The following is a 24,324-nucleotide window of genomic DNA, read 5'->3' on the forward strand; positions in this document are numbered from 1 at the left end:
AGGGGGAGTGGGAGAGGGAAAAGCCGGCTCCCCACTGAGCCAGGAGCCAGATGCGGGGCTCAATCCCAGGACCCTGGGATCATGACCTGAGCCGAAGGCAGATGCTTAACAACTGAGCCACCCAGGCGCCCCTGGGCAGATGCTTAACAACTGAGCCACCCCAGGGGCCTGGGTGGCTCAGTTGTTAAGCATCTGCCTTCGGCTCAGGTCATGAAGACCATCATGAAGACCATCTAGTCTTCATCAGTCTTTTGAGAATTTGGTAAAATGTGAATTCACTTTGGAGAGTGTTAAGATTTGCTTCAAATTTCCAAGTATTAGTAGCATCTGTAAATCTTGTCCACTTTAGGTAATACAGCTTTCCGTTCATGACACGTTAGATCAGGATTTTTGTGACATTCATGCTTTCTCTCTACATTTAAAAAATACTAACCATTCTCTTTCTTTTCCATTTCTTCGGTGAAGTTTCATGAAGCCATTTAAAAGTGGATGTCATGAAGGGCTTTTTTTAGCGGAGGAGTATAATTGTCATATAACATTTTGTTCAGGTATTCAACATAATGATTCCATATTTGTATGTACAGATGGTCTCCAACTTACTATGGTTTGACTTACAGTTTTTCAATTTTATGATAATGTGAAAGAGATACACATTCCACAAAAACTGTACTTCAGATTTTGAATTTTGATCTTTTCCCAGATGTGCGGTATGATATTCTCTCTTGATGCTGGGCAATGACAGTGAGCCATAGCTCCCGGTCAGCCACATGATCATGAAGGTAACTGACAGACTTACAGTTGTAAATTCCTATCCATAGAGCCATTGATTTTTACTTTAGTGTAGTATTCAATAAATTACATGATACATTCAATGCTTTACTATAAAAGAGGCTTTATGTTAGATGATTTTGCCCAACTATTGGCTAATATAAGTGTTCTGAGCACATTTAAGTTCTGCTAGGCTAAGGTATTATGTTCTGTGGGTTAGGTGTATTAAATGCATTTTTGACTCACAGTATTGTTAACTTACAATGGGTTTATTGGGATGTAACCTTATGGGATGTAACCCCATGATAAGTTGAGGAAGATATGTATTGCAAAAAGAACACCACAATAAGTCTAGCTGACATTCATGTGAAGGGCTTTTTATCATTGATAAAGCCTCAAAGTGAATTTTAATCCCTAGTATTTTTTTAATCCCCAGTATTTTTATATGAATATACTTACTGCACTTGCAAGGTAAATTTTGAATATGGTGGATTTATTAGGGCTATTCAGGTTGCAGATGACAGAAACCAGAATCAAAATAACCATTGTAAAAAACAGGACTTAAGGGACGCCTGGGTGGCTTGGTCGGTTAAGCGTCTGCCTTTGGCTTAGGTCATGATCCCAGGGTCCTGGGATGGAGCTCCACATCGGGCTCCTTACTCAGTGGGGAGTCTGCTTCTCTCTCTGCCTGCCGCTCCCCCTCTTATGTATGCTCTCTCTCTCTCTGACAAATAAATAAAATCTTTAAAACAAAACAAAACAAAAACAAACAAACAAATAACAGGACTTACGGGATAGATGCTGGTAGATACCAAAACAGGGCAGTTCCAGGCACCTAGGCCCAGAACCAGGAATGGGATGCCTTTTACAAGACAAGCTAGTCTCAGGGCGCCTGGGTGGCTCAGTTGGTTAAGCGACTGCCTTCGGCTCAGGTCATGATCCTGGAGTCCCGGGATCGAGTCCCTCATCAGGCTCCCTGCTCAGCCGTGAGTTTGCTTCTCCCTCGGACCCTCCCCCCCCTCATGCTCTCTTCTCTATCTCATTCTCTCTCTCAAATAAATAAATAAAATCTAAAAAAAAAAGAAATCACATATTTAAAAAAAAAAAAGACAAGCTAGTCTCTACTTTCGTCTGAGCAATGGCCTCATTCCCTCAGACCCCTCTCTGTGGCTGGGAATATGGCCACTAGAACCTTGGGAACACATCTTTATGATTCCACAACCTGTCAAAGACAAAAACCAAACAGCAAGCAAACTGGTTTTATTTAGGGTATTATAATAGGGAGAGCATCCCGGATCTGAAGATCATTACCTTGGCAGGGTGGTTTGTCTGGAGACTTTTCTGGGGAGGAATAGACAACTTCCAGGTAGGGTGATTTTATAGTTGCGATTGTTTTTGTAATCAGGGAGTGTCAATCAGTGAGCTGAACAGGAAATGTTTGTGTCTAGCTAGTTTGAGTGCGACAGACAATTCACAGAATCATTTCTGTGAATTGGAATGTGAATGGGAATTCAGAGAGTTTCTGTCTGGTCTTATCATAGGTAAACAAGGGGGTCATCTGTGGGACTTATCTAAGTCACATGAGGAAGAGTGGTGCTTTGTAGTAAAGTTGGAACATGAAAGGGTCAAGGACATTTCTTAACCTTCCCAGTTTTCTAGGAACACAGGGCTTAGGTAAAGTTCAACATTGTCACAATGGAGAAGGGAGTAAGAAAGTTCCCCACCAGCTGCAAGAGACACATATTTGGAACAGTGCCATGTGCTTGGTCCCATGTTCATCTGCCTATCTCTGGTTCAATCTTTGTGGCCCAGTGGGAGGAGGTTCTTCGAGTGATTCAGCATGAGTCAGGGTAGTGAAGAGAAGGGATAGTGGGGAGACAAAGAAAATGGTTCTACACTGGGCAGACGGTCACGGTTTAATTCCAAGGGAGTGAAATGGGAGGATTTTTCCTTAAAGCGAAAGAAGACACAAACCTTTGTTCAAAATTAAATGGTGGCACTGTAGTAATAGTACTGGTAAATTACCATGAATTCTTTTTCTAGAACTTGAAACGGTCTGAGGAGTCTCACATGATGTTTCCATTCTCAGCAAAATTGCTCTTCCCGCTCTCCAATCAATGCTGTAAAATGGAAACTACAAATATTAAGAGCCTTTAGTAATATTTCAAGCTACTCATTCTGGTTTCGACAATTTTTTTCAAGGTACTTGCCACTTTCCCATTCTACATCAAGGCCAAATTGGGCTTACTGTGATGGAAATCCCAGATACCCCTGCTCCCACCACCTAAGACCTTTAAGGCCTCATGGTTTGTGAATCAGTGGGGAGAAAACAGCCCCCCTATAACAAGGTCCCAGGGAAATTTGACTCCTTGGACCAGCCGGTGCCCAAAGAAGCAAACATAGACTGGAAGTCCTAGAGTCTAAAGAACACTAAAGGGTTTTGAAATGCTTCACCTTGGGCGCCTGGGTGGCTCAGTTGGTTAAGCGACTGCCTTCGGCTCAGGTCATGATCCTGGAGTCCCGGGATCGAGTCCCGCATCGGGCTCCCTGCTCAGCAGGGAGTCTGCTTCTCCCTCTGACCCTCTTCCCTCTTGTGCTCTCTATCTCTCATTCTCTCTCAAATAAATAAATAAAATCTTTAAAAAAAAAAAAGAAATGCTTCACCTTTCTATTTCACCTGCCCAACTGCAGATAGGGATACAGAGAAACCCCATCCTGTGAGGGATCAGGATTTCACTTTATAGTTAGTTGGACTTAATTTAGTCAAAGTGATTTAATCAGTCTGCTCTTGGTGAAATCGTTGTGGTTTCCTTTTCCTTTGTGGTTTCTGAAGGCTTCAGTGCCCTTAGAGAACTTAAGAAACTTGGCTCCAATATCCAGGCTCTGGGGTAATTCATAGATTACTCTCTATATTGGATGGTTTGATTCCTCTTAAGCTTCTCTGTCTCTGTTCCTACCCCAGGTCATACCTGGGTATATGAAGCTGCATCTCCCTTGCAGGTACCCACCAGAAATCCCATCACACCAAGCGTCTCACAAAAGACTTACGGGCTTCAGTGGAAGGTAGTCACATTGTAGATGAAGTGACCACTCTCTGTCTTTCTCTCTCTGGCAATTACTGACCTCCCTTACTTCATCTCAGATCAGGAGCCCTCTGCCCCTTCCAAAAGGAACCCACAGTCCCTACACATCACCTTGTAAAACTCTCCAGGAAGTGAGGAATAGTAAATGCCCATCCCACAATATAATAGTAAATACTCCCCCAATATCATGTTTATTTCAAAGCCTACTCAAGCCTATGGGGATTCCTCAGCTTTCTAGTATTCTGGGGCACAACATTTTCTTTCACTACATCAACACTGTGAGACATCTTTTGGGGTGTCTTTCTAGCTCATGATGACAGTCCTCTGAGACTGGGTATCAGTGACCCTTTATTCCCAGTTATACTTGACTGAACTAGCTTGGCTGATCCAAGCTGCACCAATTAGGATCTTTTACCTGGGAATTTTATATTAGAGCTGAATGTCTATGGAGATTACTTAAAAGTAAAATCTTATAAAAGGAAAGAACTGAAGGTCTCAAGTTTTCAGCCCTGTGTAAGGTTGGGCTTGAAGCATGTACATTCCAAGTTGAGGGCAGCCAGTAAGTATATGCTCTGCAGAGAAAGAAGTTATGAAAATACTTTTAGCTGAAAGTCAGAGAAATCTCAATTCAAAGGGTTTCATACCTGCCTGAGTGTGTCTTTAACGCTCTCTTTGTTGGCTATCCCTGCCTCTCTAGTCTATGCTGATTAGCATCTATGTTAATGCCCACTGGGTGGCAAGTGTCCAGTATAGGTGTCCTTTGAGGCATATCCTACTCAACAGTTCCCTGATGAGATCTTAGATCCGGCTTAACCATTCCTTCTCAACTGTTGCCTCTTGTTGCGAGGGTCCCCTCTTGTAGCCAGTGGTCTTCTTGGGTAGGGTCTGGTGAGACAGTCCAAGTTCAGCCACCTATTCCAATGTGCAGTGGATCCTTGTAGTGTGTCACGACACACTACTTTCCTCTCCTGGTTCCTTCTGATAGCTAGCTTTCCCCAGTTCTCGTCTCTCTCTCTGTTTTCCCCCCGATATTTGTCCCTCCTTTGTTCAGAGACGGAAATTGGCAGATGGCCAACTAGGGCAGAGACTGGAGGTCTCCCTTCCTTTCGTGTATCTCTCTCTAATCTTTACAATAGCCTCCCTCTCACTTGTCTTTTCCTGCGAGGCAGCACCTTCCACTTCTACCTTGAAGTAATTCTGTACTCTCCACAAAGCCAATTCCCCATCTCCCTTTCACTCCTCCCCACTTCTTCTACAGAGACTGAAGGGTTGGTTTGGTTGGGATGGGGAGGAAGCTGGAAATACCTAGGCTGTGTCTGCCTCCTCTCTTGGCGGAGTTGGCTGGTTCCAATTACTGGTAATTTTCTTAAGGGTGTGGATTAGTGAGTACTTTTTTATTCTTATCTATGGGCCCTAATCACCAATTCTGGGAAAACTGGGAAAAATCTCATGCAATATCCTGTTAGAGCAACAACAATAACAACCATCTCTAATATTTCTTTTTTTTCCTCCGAAAAATTTTATGTTTAAGTAATCTCTACACCCAACCCGGGTCTCAAACTTACAACCCCTAGATCAAGAGTCACATACTCTTCTGACTGAGTAAGGCAGGCACCACTGTAACAATTCTTGATAACTTACTATGTGTCAGGCAATGCACATTTTATGTTAACTGTCTTATTTTATTATCACATCAACCCTATGAGGTAGGTCCTATTATTTCCTCCATTTTTCAGGGGAGGAAACTGAGGCTTAGAGACTATTAAGCCACTTACCTAAAGGCACTCCAGCCATTGTGGTGTAACCGGTGCTCAGGCCCAGGTTGTAGGGCCACAGAACCTTAAACACCCTCCTATCCTCCCTTTCTTGTATAACCATGGGAAGCATGCTTGCCTATCATTTTTTAAGGGTATCTTTTTTGAAGTACAACTATTGTCACAGAGTATACACACTTCCCAAAATACTCTCTGGGAAGTCTGAACCAGATTATAATTTCTCATATACATTTGCCAGTATTTTCTTCTTTTTTTTTTTTAAAGCTTTTATTTATTTATTTGACAGAGAGAAAGGGAACACAAGCAGGGGGAGTGGGAGAGGGAAAAGCCGGCTCCCCACTGAGCCAGGAGCCAGACGCGGGGCTCAATCCCAGGACCCTGACGCGGGGCTCAATCCCAGGACCCTGGGATCATGACCTGAGCCGAAGGCAGACACTTAATGACTGAGCTACCCAGGCACCCCTTGCCAGTACTTTCTAATGTAATTTTTTTCCAATATGGTTTGGGAAAATGGAATTTCATTATTGTTTTAATTAACTCTTTGAAAATTCCAAGCGAGATCGAGTATTATGTGTTTGTCATTTGTATTTATTCTTTAGTGAATTTTGTCTTCTAATCTTTGGTCTATTTTTTTTTTGATTGACTTATGACAACTATGTATAGATCAAGAATATTTCCTCTTTGATGTCATATATATTTAGAATATTTCTTTGCAAAAAAAATTTCTTGCTAAGTTGTCAAAGAATACATTTTTTTATTGTGGTAAAATATACATAACATAAAACTTACCATTTTAAACATTTTTAAGTGTACAATGGCATGGCATTACATGTATCCATATGTTGTGCAACTATCACCACTAATGATTTCCAGAGCTTTCTCACCGTCCCAAACAGAAACTCTGTACCCATTAAAAAGTAATTCGAGATTTGCTCCTCCCCACAGCCCATGGTTGTCTCTATTTTATGTTTTGTGAATTTGTTTATTTTAGGTACCCCATATATGTGGAATCATACAATATTTGTCCTTTTGTGTCTGGCTTATTTCACTTAGCATACAGTTTTTAAAGTTTATTCATATTGTAGCATGTATCAACATTTCATTCCTGTTTTATGGCTGAATAATATTCCATTGTACGTGTATCCTTTATTTTTTTTATCCATTCACCTGTTGATGGATACGTGGCTTGTTTCCACATTTGGGCTATTGGAATAATACTGCTATAAAAGTTGCTGTACAAGTATCTGTTTGAGTCCTTGCTTTGAATTCCTTTATGTGTATAAGTAAGAGTAGAATTGCTGGATCATATGGAAAGTCTATGATTAACTTTCTGGACAAAGTATGATTTTTAAAAATTTAAAAACATACACATGTCAGTTATTTATGTAACTCATTAATGAGAGGACCAGCAGGATCTTAAAGCTGATTCACTGAAGAACTCAAGAGACTGAAGTGAAAGAAAGAATGTCGAAGTCAGAGTGCTAAATTAAATACAAAACTTGTTATTATTCTAGCAGGCAATAAAAGCATAGTCTTTGCAAATATTTTTTCCACCAGACCGAAATCATTTGCATCTCTCCCATACAAACACCATTTGCACTTTATCAATCTTCTGTGAAGTTAACATCTAATTTTAGTCTGGGCCCTAATCAACAGAAAATGGCAAGTTGAACAAAGTTACATTTTTCCTAGAGAATCATAGGTCCCTTAGGTAGGCTCATTAAACAATGTTTTAATATGATATTGAAAGAGCAAGCAGTAATCTTTTTGCCTTATCTTCAAATTTTGGGTAAAATTTCTTAATTTTGTATTTATTGCCCTTAATTTTGTTTATGGTCTTTTTTGCATTCTCTTTTCTATCTTTTCTTTTACTGTCTTTGTCTTTTGATGTTATGCTTATAAAAGTTCACTATATGTCTGTGTTTGCATAGATACATATGTATATGTATATAATCACCTTTTTCCTCTGGTAATTATATGGTATTATTATTATTATTATTTGAAGATTTTATTTATTTATTTGAGAGAGAGAGAATGAGAGATAGAGAGCACGAGAAGGAAGAGGGTCAGAGGGAGAAGCAGACTCCCTGCCGAGCAGGGGGCCCGATGTGGGACTCGATCCCCGGACTCCAGGATCATGACCTGAGCCGAAGGCAGTCACTTAACCAACTGAGCCACCCAGGCGCCCTCTTTTGCAGTTTTGACAGGATGGTTCTGCTACCAGCAACCACACCTTCAGTGAAGAGAACTCCTCACAGAGGGAGGGCAAGTGGCTAGCCTTGCTTCACAAGTAGCAGCAACTCTCAGATATTGCAGTGAGAATGTGTTGCAAGCTTTAGAAATTTCCATTGAAAATTCTAGAGAAAGACACTCATGTAAGCAATCAAAGTAAATGCTGAATTGTATGTATGTGTGTGTACACAGGCACGGGTAGACGTCTGCCTGCCAGGATGGAAGGTGGGGGCGTGGAGGAGCTATTCATGAACTTCCTCTCCATCAGGTGGTTATACTTCCTGTCCATTTACATAGAGATGCCAGGTTGTCACTGTGTTCCCCCGACTTTGCAAGGGCATTTCGCTTTTAGAGAAGAAGCCCTAAGCCACTGCTCTTTCTTTAAAGGTAAACTTTTGCCTTTAGTGGAAATGTCACAAAATATAATCCATATTTAATAGACTAAATAGTATTCTTAAAGGGTTGGTCGTCCAGTTTTGAAGAATGACTTATTAACCACATTTCTATTCTCTGCTGAGTACCTTATTCTTTAAAAGCTTTTCAAGAATACTCAAAGTTCTTATCATGCTTTTTGTTTCATAATATCTCCATTATGGAAGCTTCTTCTGGTCACCTTTTCCCAGGCCTGTCTTTGTCTTGTCTGGAAAAGAAACTCGGATACTTCTAGTGAGCTCAGATCATCTCCACTCTTGATGGAGCTTGTTGCTGCCGCTGCTGCCGCCTTTGACCAACCATAAGGATGGATTCCTGTGCCATTGCCTGGAAAACATGGTGGTCACTCTCCTCTGAGTTAGGGCTTACGCTGCTGGCATTCAGTGGCAAACTGTAATCGTCGGTGATATATTTAGAGTTTGAACTCACATTGCGTTTGAACATTAACTACATGTCAACATGAAAATAAATGGTCCCCCTCTGGTTATGAAGCAATGTATGGGCAGGATGCCACATGAGCTTGTTCATAGTAACGCTGTTCATAGTAACACTGATTCTTAACCAGATTACAAATATTCACACTCCAAGCTCCAGATTCCTCTTTAATCAGGAAACCTGAAGAGTAAATTATTATCGGAGCCCACAGGGCCTTTAAAAATCATTTTCTTTGAGTCTTAGAGCAAGAAGCAAAGAACATTCTGTCGTGGGAAAGGAGTTGTATTCGGCTGAAGGGAAACCAACCAGCATAGGATAACACTGAGTCCTGATGAATTTGTTAGTTAAAATGAAAGATCTTGTGAAGAAAATTCCATAATTTGTAGAAATGGGATGGCAGCTGTTCCTGTGGCAAAATATCTTCCTGGGGGTCCCCAAATGCTCAGGAACAGGATAAACCCCAGCAGAGTTGGGTTAAGCAGGTTAGAGTCATGTTTGTGCTCTCAGCAGAACAATTTCACAGGCAGGACATTGGGGTGGAGCTGGAACGTCAGCTGCTAGAAGTGGGAGAAGACTGAGTTGAGTCTGTGGCTGGTTGACGAGAGGCTTGAGCCAGTGGGTAAGGAGGCTGTGAGTCAGGCCAGGAAAATGATCGTTGATTAAGAGATCTAGATAAGGGGGTTAAATTTTCATGATCATATCAGCTTGTGTGGCCTGGAGAAATCTGTGCAAAGTTCATCCAGCGTTTTAAAATTATAAAGAGGGAAAGGACTGGGATTTATAATGGAACTGCAAGACATAAAATAACTGTAATCAGACCAAATAAGGGCAAAAAAGTGGGGATTTGGGGAAGGACTTCAGAATGAGATCATGGTACTATTATTTAAGCAGACAGTTTGATAGAATGAGGAAGGACCCTAAAATTTCAGCCAATTTGGACTTACAAGTGATTTGTAATGATAGTTTTTATATCAAAAGAGCATTAGGATTGGAAAAATAGCTTGAGGAAAAAAGGAGACTTAATTGTGCGTTCCTATTCCTTAAACAGTATTTCTTATGTTTATACTTGTATTTATGATTAAACAAAGTTAAACAGATTTTCTGTAGGACTTATCAGTGTCTATAAAATGGAAATATTAATCTACTATCTCATGGAACTCTGTCCCACGGAACACAGTTTGGGGAAGGTTGATTTAATGTTAAAAAGGCATAACCCAACATAAAAAACTAATGATGTAATGTATGGTGATTAATATAACATAAAAAAAAAAGGCATAACCCAATTCAAACATTGTATTTAATAAAAATAGTGAAAGGGAGAAATGTATTCCACAATGTCAACAGTGAATGACTGGTTGAATTATTCTTCTTATTCTTTTCTTTCCTTTTTTTTTTTTTTTTAGCTCTTATTACTCTTTTATGTTTCCATATTCACTTTAGTGACCCTTTACAAAGAACATGAACTTAAAAGAAAAGAGTGGTATCATTTAGGAGACCAATGTTGAAGTCAGGAGTTTTAAAAGCTGTGTGACGTTGAACCCAGTTCCTGAACCTCACCAGGTCTGTTTTCTCATCTATAAAATTGGAAAATGATATCTACCTAATGGGTTTGCTATGAATATTAATTTAATTATGATATCCAACTCACTCAGCACAATGTCTGGCACATGCTGTAGGATCTAGAGATGAGGTAATTACCATTATTATTGAGTTACTAGAATTTTAAAGTTTAAGAAAGGAGTGCTGGCTGGGTTAAGGTCGCTTAGTCTACTCAGTGTGATATCAGGGAGGCCCCAAAATACCATTATCAGAGCTTGTACCTTCCTCCTGAAGCAAAGAATTGCAGAAGCTGCTCCTCAGTGTAGGACAGGATTCCACTGGGTACTTGGCAGGGAAGACTATGAATTCCCAACGGGAAACTTTGGTCTCATGGTGAGCAGTCTATTAACACTGTATATTTAAAACAAACACCTTCCTGATTGCTTAGAACTAAATTTAATCATTGTACCAGAGAAAGACATGCAACATCTTCCTCCTTCTAAAATTCTCAAGATGCTCTGCTGAATCAAAGGAAGTTGTGCTGCAACCATGATGCCTTGAACATGAAATATTCTGGCAACTTCATTGCTTCACAATTGTGATTCTTGGAAACTTGTCACTTTAGATTCTTCAGAATTCTTAAATAACTTTTTCTGACTTCATTTACTTAAATATCCCAGAATAGCCTCTTGAGCTATAAGTTTGATGATCCAGGGAACTATTTATAGCAGGATGAGTACTCTCTGTGACTGATGTTATGTTTTATTTTGAGAAGGACAAATCATTAAAAAGATTGATAGGGCCAATGGTATTTTAAACTGAAAGCAGAGCCAAGGCAAATAAGGTAGGTAGGTATGATGGTGGAACACAAAAAGATAGGGTTGTACTTTTTTGCCAGTTCAGTTAAAGGCTGGGGAGGTCTCCCACATTCTAGAAGGTAGGCAGAGACAGAGTCCATAACCCAGACCTAGTGATATTTTATTTTTAAAGATGATTTACCTATTTGAGCAGGAGAAAGAGAGCATGAGTGAGGGGAGGGGCAGAGGGAGAGGGAGAGTGACAGGCTGACTTGCTGCTGAGCAGGGAGCCTGATGTGGGGCTCTGTCCCATGACCCTGAGGTCATGACCTGAGCTGAAGTCAGACTCTTAACCGACTGAGCCACCCAGGTGCCCCCAGACCTGGTGATATTTTGGCTAAAGACACTTCAGCCTATGGCAGCCTGGCCTCTGTTTGCCTAGTGTTTATAATGCAGAGCAGACAGACACAGGACTCTCTGTCATCACAAAGGCCAATACTATTCTTGGTGTCATTGATAACCTCCTAGGTAGGAAACAAATATAAGACAGAAGAAGGTCAAGGTCAATCTTTTTTTTTTTTTTACTTTTTTATTGTGGTAAAATACACATAACATAAAATTTATTATTTTAACCATCTTAAAGTATACGAATCAGTGGCATTAAGTACATTTGTACTCTTGTGTGATCACCAGTACTATCCATCTCCAGAACTTTTTCATCATCCTAAACTTAAACTTTGTGCCCTTTAAAGATTTTATTTATTTGACCGAGAGAGACACAGCGAGAGAGGGAACACAAGCAGGGGGAGTGGGAGAGGGAGAAGCAGGCTTCCGTGGAGCAGGGAGCCCGATGCCGGGCTCGATCCCAGGACCCTGGGACCATGACCTGAGCGGAAGGCAGACGCTTAACGACTGAGCCACCCAGGCGCCCCACTTTGTGCCCTTTAAACAGTAACTCTTCATTCCCCTTCTCCCAAGCCCTAGCTAACCACTATTTTATTTTCCGTCTCTATGAATTTGCCTGTTCTGATTTCTGTGTCTCTCCCAGTTGGATGGGGGCGACCAAATGTGGGGCAACCCTATTGGGTGGAGGCCGGTGGTGAAAGAATTCACCCAAGGCATAACAAGGGAGATAGAAATTTATTGAAAACACACAATGAAATGTGGGCAGGACAGCAGAACAGAGACTGCCCCAAGGCAGTTCTTGGGGGGGTTGTAGTTAAAGAGGGAACGTGAGAGAGTACGGGAACACATGGAATTTTCCTTTTTTGGTACCTGTGTCTGGGTGTAAATAACCCATTGGTCAGCTAGGGCTTAAGGCTATTTTGAGATGGGTCACCTAATGGGCCTGTTTGTATCAGCCAGAGGTTTGCAGGCCCTTCTACCTTATCCAGGTTTCTATAGTTCAAGTTGGTTGCTAAAAGTGTCCTCTAAAGTTTCCTCATATAAATTGAATCATACAAAATATATCCTTTCCTGTCTGACTTCTTTCATCCATGTTGTAACGTGTTGTTTTGTTCCTTCTTAAGGCTGAATAAGATTCCATTGCATGTTTATACCATATACCATGTTAAAAATCCATTCATGCATCAGTGATTATTTGGGTTGTTTTCACCTTTTGGCTATTGTCAATAATGCTGTCAACAGGGTTGTAGCGTATCTGTTCATCCCTGTTCTTTGTTCAAAGGCCTTTTCTTGCTGCCTCCACTCCTATTACCTACCTCCCTCAACGTCCTCCCCTAGGTAGCGCTCAGTACTTGCTTTTGAAGACAAAGTACGTTTGGTTTAACCAAAATGTAACAACTGTGTGGTAATTTGCAAGTGTAAAGGCAAACACTCTGGCTTTTGGGCATTGCTCCAGGAGACTGAGGTATGTGCGTGTGTGTGTGTGTGGGCGGGGGAATGCAGATTTGAGAAAATGCACTTTCTTCTTAGCTCATTCATTAAATGATCCAATTGTTCTAGCCTTGAGATAGAGATCTTTAACTCAGTCTACGTTCCAGCAATACAGAAGCTCTCAGCAACTCAGACTAGCTATTGCTTTTTTTTTTTTTTTTTGTTCACAACCTGAAAGCAGGTTTTGCTTTCTGGAAAGCCCTCCTCATCTCCCCCATTTTGTGCGTAAACTGGAATTCCTTTTGCTTTTTTAGCTATCCTCGTGATCGGTGGGATTCAGGTGTGGGGAGGGTTGAAGCTTATACACTTATACCCTTAAAAAAATAAAGTCACAAAATAAATATGTAGGACAAAAAAAATCACAAAAATTACTGGAGACTTGGGAGATCCAGATCCCCCCCACTGAGACCATTTCAATTTATCAGAAATTCTTATTATATAGAGATGCTTTCCGATGGCAAGCGGGCTTCCTGCTTGCTCCTGGAACACTCCGGAAGTGAGGGGCCCTAAAGTTTAAGGTGCAATAGCCTCGAGTAAGCCTGTCACTTACTGGCCGGTCTGAAGCGACCTAGGTAGCGTGTCATCCATCTGTGTCTCTTTGCGTTCAGCTCAGGACAGGTGCTTAGAAACGTGTTGGGGATTTCAAGGTTTAAGTCATGTTGGCCCCTCCGTCGGCTCTAAGGACGCGAGCGGCTTAGAGAACGGCGAAGCAAGGCTGAGGGGAAAAAAAACCTACGGCGGCGGGACTGAGAATTCCTGCCCTCAGCCAGAGAGGGCGCTGTCTGGGACTTCGAGAGAGCCCCTACCTAAGGCCCTCCTCAGGGCCACATTCCAAGGGCGGCCTTGTCCTCTACCCGCGGACGTACCCTAGGGACCAGAGGGGAGGGCTCTCAGGACTTCGAAGATTAACACAAAGTTGGCGCGAGAGGGCCCATCACCGGAAGTTTCTTTGATAAAGAAAACCGGCGGAAGTAGGCCAACGGCGCCTCTTCAGTATATTGCCTCCAGCTGGCTCTCCTACTTTCTTCTGGAAAGGGAGGGGCCCCACTGCTTTTTGCCGCCGTGGGGAGTCGCTGCAGCAGGTTCTGTGCGCAGGCTCAATTGGCCTCCCAACCATCTTTCAGCCGCTGGGTCCCTTCCCAGGTTTTCTTGCCTGGACGTGACGTACTCTTGTCGTAATTAGGGGCGGAACCTCAGAGGGAAAAGCGTCTGAGCCGGGGTCTCGCGAGAACATTCCTTTCCTTCGCAGTTCTCGCGTTACAGCTTTACTCTCGTCGCGACGAGATCTTTCGAGATCTTCTCCGCCCCCGCTACCGGCGCCCCATCTGCGGCCGCTGAGCCGGAGCCGGCCTGAGCAGCGCTCTCCGCTGCCGCTCCCTTCCCAGGGACTTCCCGCGAGGACTCCCTGACGTCCCCTGCTAGCCCCGGCTCCCCGGTCCACGCGGCCCGCACTCCGCGCGCCAGCCCCGCCGGGGTCCGTGTCCTGTTTCGCCGGCCGGACCTGGGCTCGAGCCCGAACTGTAGCCGGCGCCATGTCGGTGGTGGGCATAGACCTGGGCTTCCAGAGCTGCTACGTCGCTGTGGCCCGCGCCGGCGGCATCGAGACGATCGCTAATGAGTACAGCGACCGCTGCACGCCGTGAGTGTGGGCCAGTCCGGCCGCGTGCACGGGGGGGGGGGGGTAGGGAGGTAGCGCTTGTTCTGGTCTGCGACCCTTGCGGCTTGGGGAACGCGAACTGGGGAGTCACCTCGGTTGCGAGCCGAGGGTCCGGTGTGTAAGGAACCCCCGCTGGGTGTCAGGTCACTAGTGGTCGCGACTCGCCGTGAGGGTTTGCGCCAGCGGCGAGACCTTTTCCCAGTGGCCTGCCGGTTGAGTGAAGGCTCTGAGCTGGTATTCGTATCAGCGGAGGGCATGGGTAGGCGCTGGAGGGAAGGCAGGCCTGCGATGTATAGTGGACCGAGTTCTTTTAGAGGGCAGAGTCCAGGCCCAGGGCGTACTGCCGTTTCTTCAGCCTACCACAGAGTTCGGAGCTTTGCACACAGTAGGCGCTTAGTAAAAGTTAGCTGAATTAAATGGGTCCTGGCGTTTGCCGGCGGTCTGAAGATGGAGCGGCCAGGATCCCACGTGAGTGGGGGCGGGGCAGCACCCGGAAGAGAGGGAGCCGGAGCACCAGAGGCTCGGGCTTCGCATGGAAGGCACAGCTACCATAAAAGTACTTAGTAAAGTCAACGTCTTGATACGTTTGCGTTCACGTTGGTTTTTCACATTTTTTCAGTATGTTGAACTATGTTGGGTCATTCTCTCCTTTCATTCTCTGCGCGTCTACACCAAACAGCGTTTCACTTTCACAGTTAATACATTCCAACCAGGGTGTTGGCCGCAATTGTTAATGAATGACTCAGGGGCTCACTTTGACGTCTAGAGAACCTATAGTAAGTTAAGGGACCAGTATAGACACAGCTCTAAAAAAATCATGACTCACTCAGGTCTTTCCTTGGGTAGAGAGTCCTCTTTTTTACTATAGAGCTACTTTTCAATCCATTATCCTCTTTTGGGGCAAAATCTTTTAAGAAGCTTCTTATTTTCTAGGTTCTCATTATTTGCCACGTGGCTCTTAAAGGGCTTCTGTTCCAAGGTCCATTTTTTTCCCCCTAACTTTGGTCACCCTTCTCGCAGTTGGGTAGCCAAATGAGGTTGCTCCCTCCAGTGATCTTTGCTGCCCAGAGACTCAAAACATTTCCCTTCCACTTGTAAAATTTTTGCCCCTTGTTTTAGACCTAGGTCAGGCGCTTCCCTGAAAATCCATCTCATCCTAAAATGTGGTTTGATGTCCCTTTCTCAATTAGGTTATAGTTTCACTGAGAGAGAATTCACAGAATGTACAGTTAACCCATTTAAAGTGTACAGTTCTATTGTATATAGAAGTGTATTTTATACCTATATTGTATAGGTATAAAAAAGTCACAAAACTGCATCTATGCCCCACAATCAATTTAAAAACATTTTCCTCAGTCCAAAAGAAATCCTGTACTCATTAGCTGTCACACCCAGTCCCCCCTGTATTTGTAGTTTTTAATAGTGGGTTTTATGTTCTAATTTGTAATTCCAGAGAAGGTACTGTATACTGAGCTTTTTTTTTTTAATCATTGAAGTTTGTTTTTGAGTGTTTAAGCATTAATTTTCCGTTTGATATCGTCTTCCTCTCCAGATTCAAGTTTTTTTCATTTGTAAAGATAGTCTTTCCCAAGAAATCAAAAAGGGTGGTGCACCGAGTCAGGCATTTAACTTTTTGGTCCTTTCCTGCCTAGATTTGAACATAATTTCCATCCAAAGGGAAGAGAATTCCCAATATTGCAACTAACGGTGTTCCTGTCTTTTCTTTGTTAATGTTCCGTTTTTTTTTAGACAACAGTTTTACCATGAATTCCATAAAAAAAAGTTTAATCTTTTCAAATTGGAATTAAATTTGCCTCAATGACTAGGTGATGGGTGACCAGATACATTACATAATTGTGATAAGACAGTACTATTTAAATACTTTAAGGGATTTTATGTTTTCCCCATGTTTTATATTTTCCAGGAACTTCTAGGGATACCATACATTGAAGTAATTTTTGAACTATGATTTTGATTAGCTTAAATTTCTTTCTTGGAGTTCCTAAGTAGGATATGGGAATGGAAAAGTTCATTTTTGTAGTAGTTATGGAATAGTGGATTTTTTTTCAGGTACACAGAGACTATGATGGGGGTTTGCTTTAGTGTCACAGTGCAAGTGAGACTTAGTTTCTGGAGGGTTGGCTGTGATGGAAGTACCTCATTTCAAATTGTGGCTGTAACAGTATTTGGATTCAGATTTTGAGGATCCGGTTGACTTTTGTCCAGAAGAGACTCTTACTTTTCACCAAATACAGGCTTGCTTTATTTTAGCAACTACTGAGTACCTCCAATATGCCAGCCACTGTGCTAAGCACGGGAGGTACTCTGAACAAATAAGCAAGATCCTGCCATCATTGAATGGGCAGTGGAAAAAAGTCAGATGCTAAACAAACATGTAATTACTACCTGGTTAAGGTCCACATGGGATAGTACAGAATACGATGACCGGGGAGTGCTAATTTAAATCGGATGTACGATGGAGATGAAAGGTGCTCTTAAAGAAGTGCCATTTAAGTTGAGACCTGGAGGAGGAGTAGAAATTTACATGGAAGTGGTGGGTGGGTCTAAGGAAGAGCTGATTAAGGCAGAAGGAACAGCAAGTGAGGAAGACTGAGGCATTCAGAAGAGCTTGGCGGACTTGGCTGCCTGAGAAGATCATAGTTTTAAAAAAATGTTTTGTCTTTTTTCGTGGAGAATGGATTTATCTGAGAAGGGGAAGAGAAGAGGCAGGGTGTTACTTAGGTTATGGCAGTATTTAGTCCATGTGGGAGTTGATGTTGTTCTCTACTAGTGTAGTAGCATGGGAGGGAAGTGTGGGTGGCTTTGAGATAAACTTTGGAGGTTTAATTTAGGAGCATCCATGTTGATGAATTTGATCATAGGCTTTGGAATAAGATGAGAAACGTATTTTTAGTGGGATTATTACAGTAGAAAGGGTACAACCTTAAAGTTTTGGAATGAAAATGTTAATGGAGTGCCAAACATTACTGAAGAATTGGGCCGTACTTTCCAAAAAGAATTTATAGGGTAGAAATGAATTACTTAATTTCTGTGTGTGAATTGTTTATATTACTATTTTCATGGACTTAGTTCCTAATAAAACAGTATATTAGGAATTTGAAGAGATGAAATTGTCTATTAGCTGCCCTTGAGAGAGCGAAAGCTGAAAGTACATACTTTTTGGTTAACTGGAAGATTAACATCTGATACCTAACTTGTGCAAGAAAAGTATTCCTATGAAATAAATGTTTCTACGTGTTGTGTAGACCTAAGTACAGCAGTAGGATCTTGAGGCTTTTGGATTCAAAGAAAAGGAAAGTTGATTTGTTAACTAAAGTTCAAATTGCTTACACCATTTTCCTTCCTATGTTTAATTGTAGAAGTTATGAAAGTAGTTCCTTAGAATCATTTAAGAGCTGAAGTACAATCTTGTATACAAAATTTGTGGACTTATCGACATAACTTTGTCATTAGGTTCTTAATTGGGTTTCCTAAATTAAAACATTTTTTTCTTGACTTCAGATATTTGTTGTAACAATAAAAACACTAAAGTGCTGAGGTTTCTTGTCCTTCTCATTATTTGCAGTTTGCTGTGTATGCTTGTGTACCTTTTTCCAGACTTCTACAAACATACATTGTTGAGGGTGGGTATGTTTAAACAAATAGGATCATACTATATTGTGTAAATTTTCTTTCACGTATACTTTAGACTTCTTTCAGAGTCAGTAAATAATGAACCTACCTTCTTAAATGTGTAATATTTATTATGGCTGAAACTTTTTTTTTTCCAAACAGGTTATTTCTAACTTTTGTAATTACGAATAGTTAATTGAACCGTAGTCTTTTACGCTTGGATTTACTTGTTAATATTTTTATTTCTGTTGGACAGAGTTCCAGACGTGAATTTGCTAGGGCAAAGAATATACAGTTGACCCTGTATATCAATGTGGGGGTTAGGGCACTCACTTCTGTGCAGTTGAAAACCTGTGTATAAAAACTTGAGACTCCAAAAAACTCAACCACTAGTAGCCTACTGTTGACCAGAAGCCTTACTTATAATGTAAATGGTCGATTGACACATACTCTGTATCTGTATTCCATACTGTATTCTTAAAGTAAGCTAGAGAAAAAATGTTATTAAAATCTTTTTTTTTTTTTAAAGATTTTATTTATTTATTTCAGAGAGAGAGAGAATGAGAGATAGAAAGCACGAGAGGGAAGAGGGTCAGAGGGAGAAGCAGACTCCCTGCTGAGCAGGGAGCCCGATGTGGGACTCGATCCCGGGACTCCAGGATCATGACCTGAGCCGAAGGCAGTCGCTTAACCAACTGAGCCACCCAGGCGCCCAAAATGTTATTAAAATCTTAAGAGGAAATACATTTATACTACTGTTTTGTATTGAAAAATCCATGCATAAGTGGACCCACACATCTCGAACCTGTATTGTTCAAGGGTCAACTCTATGTTCTTTTTTTTTTTTTTAAAGATTTTATTTATTTATTTGAGAGAGAGAATGAGAGATAGCATGAGAGAGAAGAGGGTCAGAGGGAGAAGCAGACTCCCCGCCGAGCAGGGAGCCCGATGCGGGACTCGATCCCGGGACTCCAGGATCATGACCTGAGCCGAAGGCAGTCGCTTAACCAACTGAGCCACCCAGGCGCCCCCAACTCTATGTTCTTAAAGTATTGTTGCCAGGATACTTTATACAAATTTAAGGGGTTAATTTATAACAGGAAGATAAGTGATTCACTGGGCATTGTGAAGATTATAATGGGCTGGAACTATATAAAGTGTTTAAGATAAAGCCGGACACAATAGATATTGCCCAAGTATTTTCTAGTATTGCTGTTGCTACCTAAAAAATACAAATTTTTTAAATTAATCCTCCTCATTAATGGACTGTATGTTGGGATAATAAAATAAAATTATTGAACTTTGAAGGGTTCATAATTTATAGCTTTTAATATGCAAATCTTACTGATGAGTTGTTCGGTCTGTTTGATGTCAGTTTTTTGGGGTACTTTCTAGTTCAGGGCTAAGGCAATAAGCAGAGGATACTCTGACTAATGTAATTTTTTCCATGCCAGTTTTGCTTAAATCTTTTATTTGATAGTCTCAATATTATTGTGGGTTCTCCGATAAACTCGTTTTCTCATATAGGTTAAGAAAGAGAATTAGAGCAGCAGCTGTTATAAATATCCCGAGAGCAGTTGTACACATTCTTATAAACATGAAACTGTGCCTTTTAAGGATCTGTGTTCATTGCAGCTGTTCAGAACATCCCATTAGAATGTGCATAAATATTTGGTCAGTAGTATCTCTTACCCATGAAAGGGAGAACAGTGTTATTCTCTGGCTTAAAAAGATGATTATTTCTAGGGCTTAACGATTAGAACAGGGGAGTCTTGAACTTAATTTGAATTAACTTCCTGTAATACCAACCTGTATTTGGGAGTGGAGGACAAGTAGTGCCAGTCAGTTAGCAAGTGTCTCTTTTTAGCAGCATTGAATTGGAATTGTGTGGCATAGAGAGGAAGTGGAAGATAAAGATTCCTGCTGTCTAGAGATGTAACCATTCTGTTGAGCAATATGAGTGATACAAAGCAGTGGTAAATAGAATAAGGATAGTCATGGATGGGTTATTAAGTACAGACTTAAGGTGTCAGTGCAGAGGAGAGGTTACACTGTTGCGGGTGGAGTGATGAGGAAAGGCAGGGGTGGGACTTGAGCACATGGGATTAAAATACATGGATGCAAAGTTTGGGATGGTCTAAGTGAAGGTATAGAAGTAGGAATGAATCTAATTGGTTTGCCAGGCAGTACAAAAATAGGTATATATGGGATTTAGAGTCCAGTAGTCCTGATTTTGAATCTTGGATGCTTATATTTACCAGTTAGTTTCTGGATGCATTAACTTGATTTGAATCAGATCTTCATTTATAAAATTGGACAGTAATAGTTCTTTTCTCTGAGTATTTGGGAAAATCAAGTTTAGGTTGCTAAGCACACTGCCCAGCATATGGGAGCTTGACCTGCTTGGTTGAAGAGAGGCTTCCTGCCATAGATAAAGATTGGATACATGCTGTGTGCAAATTTTGGAAGTTGCTGGTGAGTGGGGAGTAGTAGGTAAGTTTCTTTTTAATATCTTGTTCCATGTAAAAATCCTAGTGGAATAATTCAGCCTCTGAAGATTTTTCAGATCGTCTGTTGAGGAGAGACAAACTGAATTGAGGGTATTTAGCTTTTTTTTTTTTTTAGGATAAATGCTAATGGTGGCCGTCCATGGTGGGGGTGGTGGTTGTGGAATTACAGATGTTTCTTTTCTTTGTCATACTTTCTGTTTTCTAATTTTTTGCGTAGAGCTTATACTAACTAGAAAGCACTGGACTAGGTTCTAAAACAGGCTCTAATATTTGACTTCATCTTTTGGCCTTCACATTTAAATATTACGTTTCTTTGTGTAAGCTTTTATTTTTAAAAAACCCTTCAATTTGTGCTGTTTGACATATTGACCCTCATTCAGTTCTTTGAATGAAAGTAGGACTTTTTATTCCTCATGGGTAGATGATTTTGAAGATAACTGGATTTTAATGGATAGCTTGAGAAGGTGAAGCAGGACTTTCATAGCAAACTAGTTGGTATATTTTTGTATGAAACTCAAACCAGGGCTTCAGTGGAGCAATAATAATGACTAGTATTTTACTATTTATGACACACCAGTTTCTGATATAAACCCTTTAAAAGGGGATCGACACGGGCACCTGGGTGGCTCAGTTGGTTAAGTGTCCAACTCTTGATTTCGCCTCAGGTCACGGTGTCAGGTCTGAGCTATAATTTGAACTTTTCTTTAGCTTTTCAAGATGTACAAAACAATTCTTACTACTGCGTTGGGCTCAGTGCTGGGTGTGGAACCTGCTTAAGACTTCTCTCTTCTTCTCCCTCTGTGCCTACCCCGCTCTAAAAAAAAAAAAAAGATCAACACATTTAATTTTTACAGCAGGTATATGAGGTAGGTGCTGTAATTTCCCCCATTTTATTTATTTTTTTCCCGATCTGCATTCAAATCCTTGGTTTATTCAACATAGTCCTTTTAGTCTGCACAACAAAGTATAAACACAACAGTGCCTAAAATGCTAGAAGTTTATAAAACTCAAAACAAACAATTGCTAGTACTGACTGTACAATAAAAGCCAAAAAAGCAGTGTTCCGTGTTGCCAGGGTAACCGGCAAGACCCCCATGAATAACAGCTGCAACAGAGGGGTCCGTGATGACCTTGCAGAGCTAGCTCTCAACTTGCTCGCCAATTTTAGAGAGAAAGGGAGACCTGAGATGTGGGTGTGTGTGCAAGAGTACATGTAAAAATAGAACCATTTTCGGTAACTAACATGGGGTGTTTGATCCTAGAGGTTGAAAGAGGACGGGGCAGGGGAGCAGGGCCAGGCTAGCAGGAACAGCAGTTGCATTTTCCCGAGACACTCTCAGGAAAAGACCAACAAGCAAGGCCATGATCAGGCCGGCAGACTAGCCCCCGGTCATTTGTGGAAATGAAAGTCATACCCATAGGCTTGGGCCACACTGCTACCCTGTTTGTCCCTGCTGGCTTTGCTACCAAATTGACTCTCTCAGAAACTGAAAATGTGGGAGCTTTCTAGCCAGCACACTGGAGAGCATCTTTATAGGCACAACCCCAACCCAGTAACACTCCAGGAACTTTGCTTTCAGAGAGTATGTCTCAGTTACTCTCTTCAAAACCTTTCCTGGGAGAGGAATTTGTTTCTTACCAGTCCTCCTTTGGCTAGAAAGGTGACCAAAGTGAAGTGGATGCAATAGAAGTTACAGGGCACAGAGCTTCCGTGGCTCTGTTTATCAGGAGGAATTGGAGCTGCAGTGGCTACTGTGGCAGCAGCAGCCAGAGGGACTGCCGCTCTGGGAACTCAATCTCATCCTCCCTGGTGACTGGTGCCACGTGGGGGGTGGTGGCAGCATTTTCCTGGGAGGGCTAAATTGCGTGGGGGGCGGTGTAGGCCTGGGAGCCAGCACAGTGGTAGTAGTGACCTTCTGGTCATCGATTTGTCCTCTGTCCCATGTCTCACCTTCTCGGCTTCATCTGGATCTTCTGACTCCATGTATGTTTAGCCTTTGGAAAGATGGGGGGACAACCATTTATTTATTTATTTATTTACTTATTGGGGGGGCATCCTTTTAAAGGCATGCCAATCCTATTTATTTCCCCAGAGGTGGAGAAGAGAATATCTATCTCCCTGATGTGGTCCTTGCCCACACTCCTAGTGAGCCTCCCAATGTACACCTTGGCTGGTTTAGGGGAAGGACTTTTCATCTCTTTTGGGTGGTTTGGATTTGGAGCTGGAATGCCACCTTTTGTCATGCCAACACCCAGAGGTACTGGTTGAGCTAGAGGAGCTGCTGGAGTTGGAGCTGTAGGACATGCTGGAACTCCCCCAGCAGCTGGATACAGAAGAGGAGCTTGAGGCATTGCTCAGGCCTGTGCTGGTGCTGGAGGTAGAGCTGGACCGGGACCTGGTGCTGCTGCCATCCCTGCTAGGGCTCTGCTTCTTCCGAGTTTTATCCCTGTTGCCATCCTTCTCGCTCCACTCCGTGGGGGCCCCTTTCTCTTTAGCATGATCCTTGGACTTCTCATCAGAGTGATCTGTGTGTTGGTAGGAGAAGGAACCATCTTCCCACTGTCGTGGCCTTCTCCTGCTCTCCTCTGCTGCTGAGGCCAATGCCCTAATTTTCCCCATGTTAGAGTTGAGCAGATAGAATTTCAGACATACTAAGCAACAGAGAATTCACACAGCTAGAAAGGCGGAGAAGGGATTTGGACAGACCCATACTGATTCTACAGTCTGAGCTCTTTTTACTGCACATGTATTCAAATCAGTAAAGTTGATGGCCAAGTGGAAATGCTAAGGATCTCTTTCTTCAGCACAATAGGCATACTGTTACAGAATTTTTTTAGAATGTGAGAGTTGCTTTGTAGTGATAGGATATTGATGTTTTCTTATGACAGGGTAAGGAAGGTGTGGCCCTTCCCCATACTTGCAGGAGTTGGGCCTTGTCTGCAGCCTTGTTTACCCACTATATCGGGTGCTAAAGATGGGACATTCCAGTATTGATGCTCGATTATTTTGTAAGAAGTGGCAACTGTAGTGTGTGCGTATATGAGCCAACAAAAGGATGAGTACAGTTGACTCTTGAACAATTTTGGGGTTACGGGTAACAATCCCCCGCATAGTCGAAAATCCACGTGTAACTTGACTAACTGAAAACTTAATTACCATAGTGTACTGTTGACTGGCAGCCTTACTGACAACAGAAACGGTTAACACATTTTGTATGTTACATGTGTTATATACTATATTCTTATAATAAAGTAAGCTAGAGAAAAATGTTATAATGAGGAAGAGAAAGTACGTTTACAATACTGTATCACAAAATATCCATGTTATAAGTGGACCCCTACAGTTCAAATCAGTGTTGTTCAAGGGTCAGTTATAATTTGAACTGAGACAAACTTTTATTTAGCTTTTCAAGATGTACAAAGCAATTCTTATTACTGTTAAGGCAGATGTAGATTTTAAAACTAAGTAAAAATATTACCAGACTTCAGGGGAGAATATTACCTACAGGCACTGTATGATAGAATGTTCATTGAGATGGAGGCATTCTGTATCCAATTCTAGTAAGT

The 24,324-nt window shown here is 41.9% G+C and overlaps 2 protein-coding genes across 3 annotated transcripts in view; one reads left to right on the forward strand and one right to left on the reverse strand.

Annotated features, from left to right (window-relative positions):
- Window positions 1–14,166: 14,166 nt before the first annotated feature.
- HSPA4 (heat shock protein family A (Hsp70) member 4) overlaps window positions 14,167–24,324 on the forward strand; it is a 48,129-nt gene continuing 37,971 nt past the window's right edge. The window contains exon 1 of one of the 2 annotated variants that reach the window (XM_027605117.2): window positions 14,167–14,596. In XM_027605117.2, coding sequence (XP_027460918.1) covers window positions 14,490–14,596 — 107 coding nt within the window. In that variant the 5' untranslated portion in view covers window positions 14,167–14,489. The remainder of the gene's footprint in view (window positions 14,597–24,324) is intronic. The other variant, XM_027605118.2, reaches the window with a different exon arrangement.
- On the reverse strand, window positions 22,843–23,798 carry LOC113928877 (RNA-binding protein with serine-rich domain 1-like). Its single transcript, XM_027605120.1, has one exon. It carries the CDS (start codon window positions 23,375–23,377, stop codon window positions 22,934–22,936), a length of 444 nt encoding a protein of 147 aa, XP_027460921.1. The 5' UTR covers window positions 23,378–23,798; the 3' UTR covers window positions 22,843–22,933.

Source organism: Zalophus californianus, chromosome 5, assembly GCF_009762305.2.
Source record: "Zalophus californianus isolate mZalCal1 chromosome 5, mZalCal1.pri.v2, whole genome shotgun sequence".
Lineage (NCBI taxonomy): Eukaryota > Metazoa > Chordata > Mammalia > Carnivora > Otariidae > Zalophus > Zalophus californianus.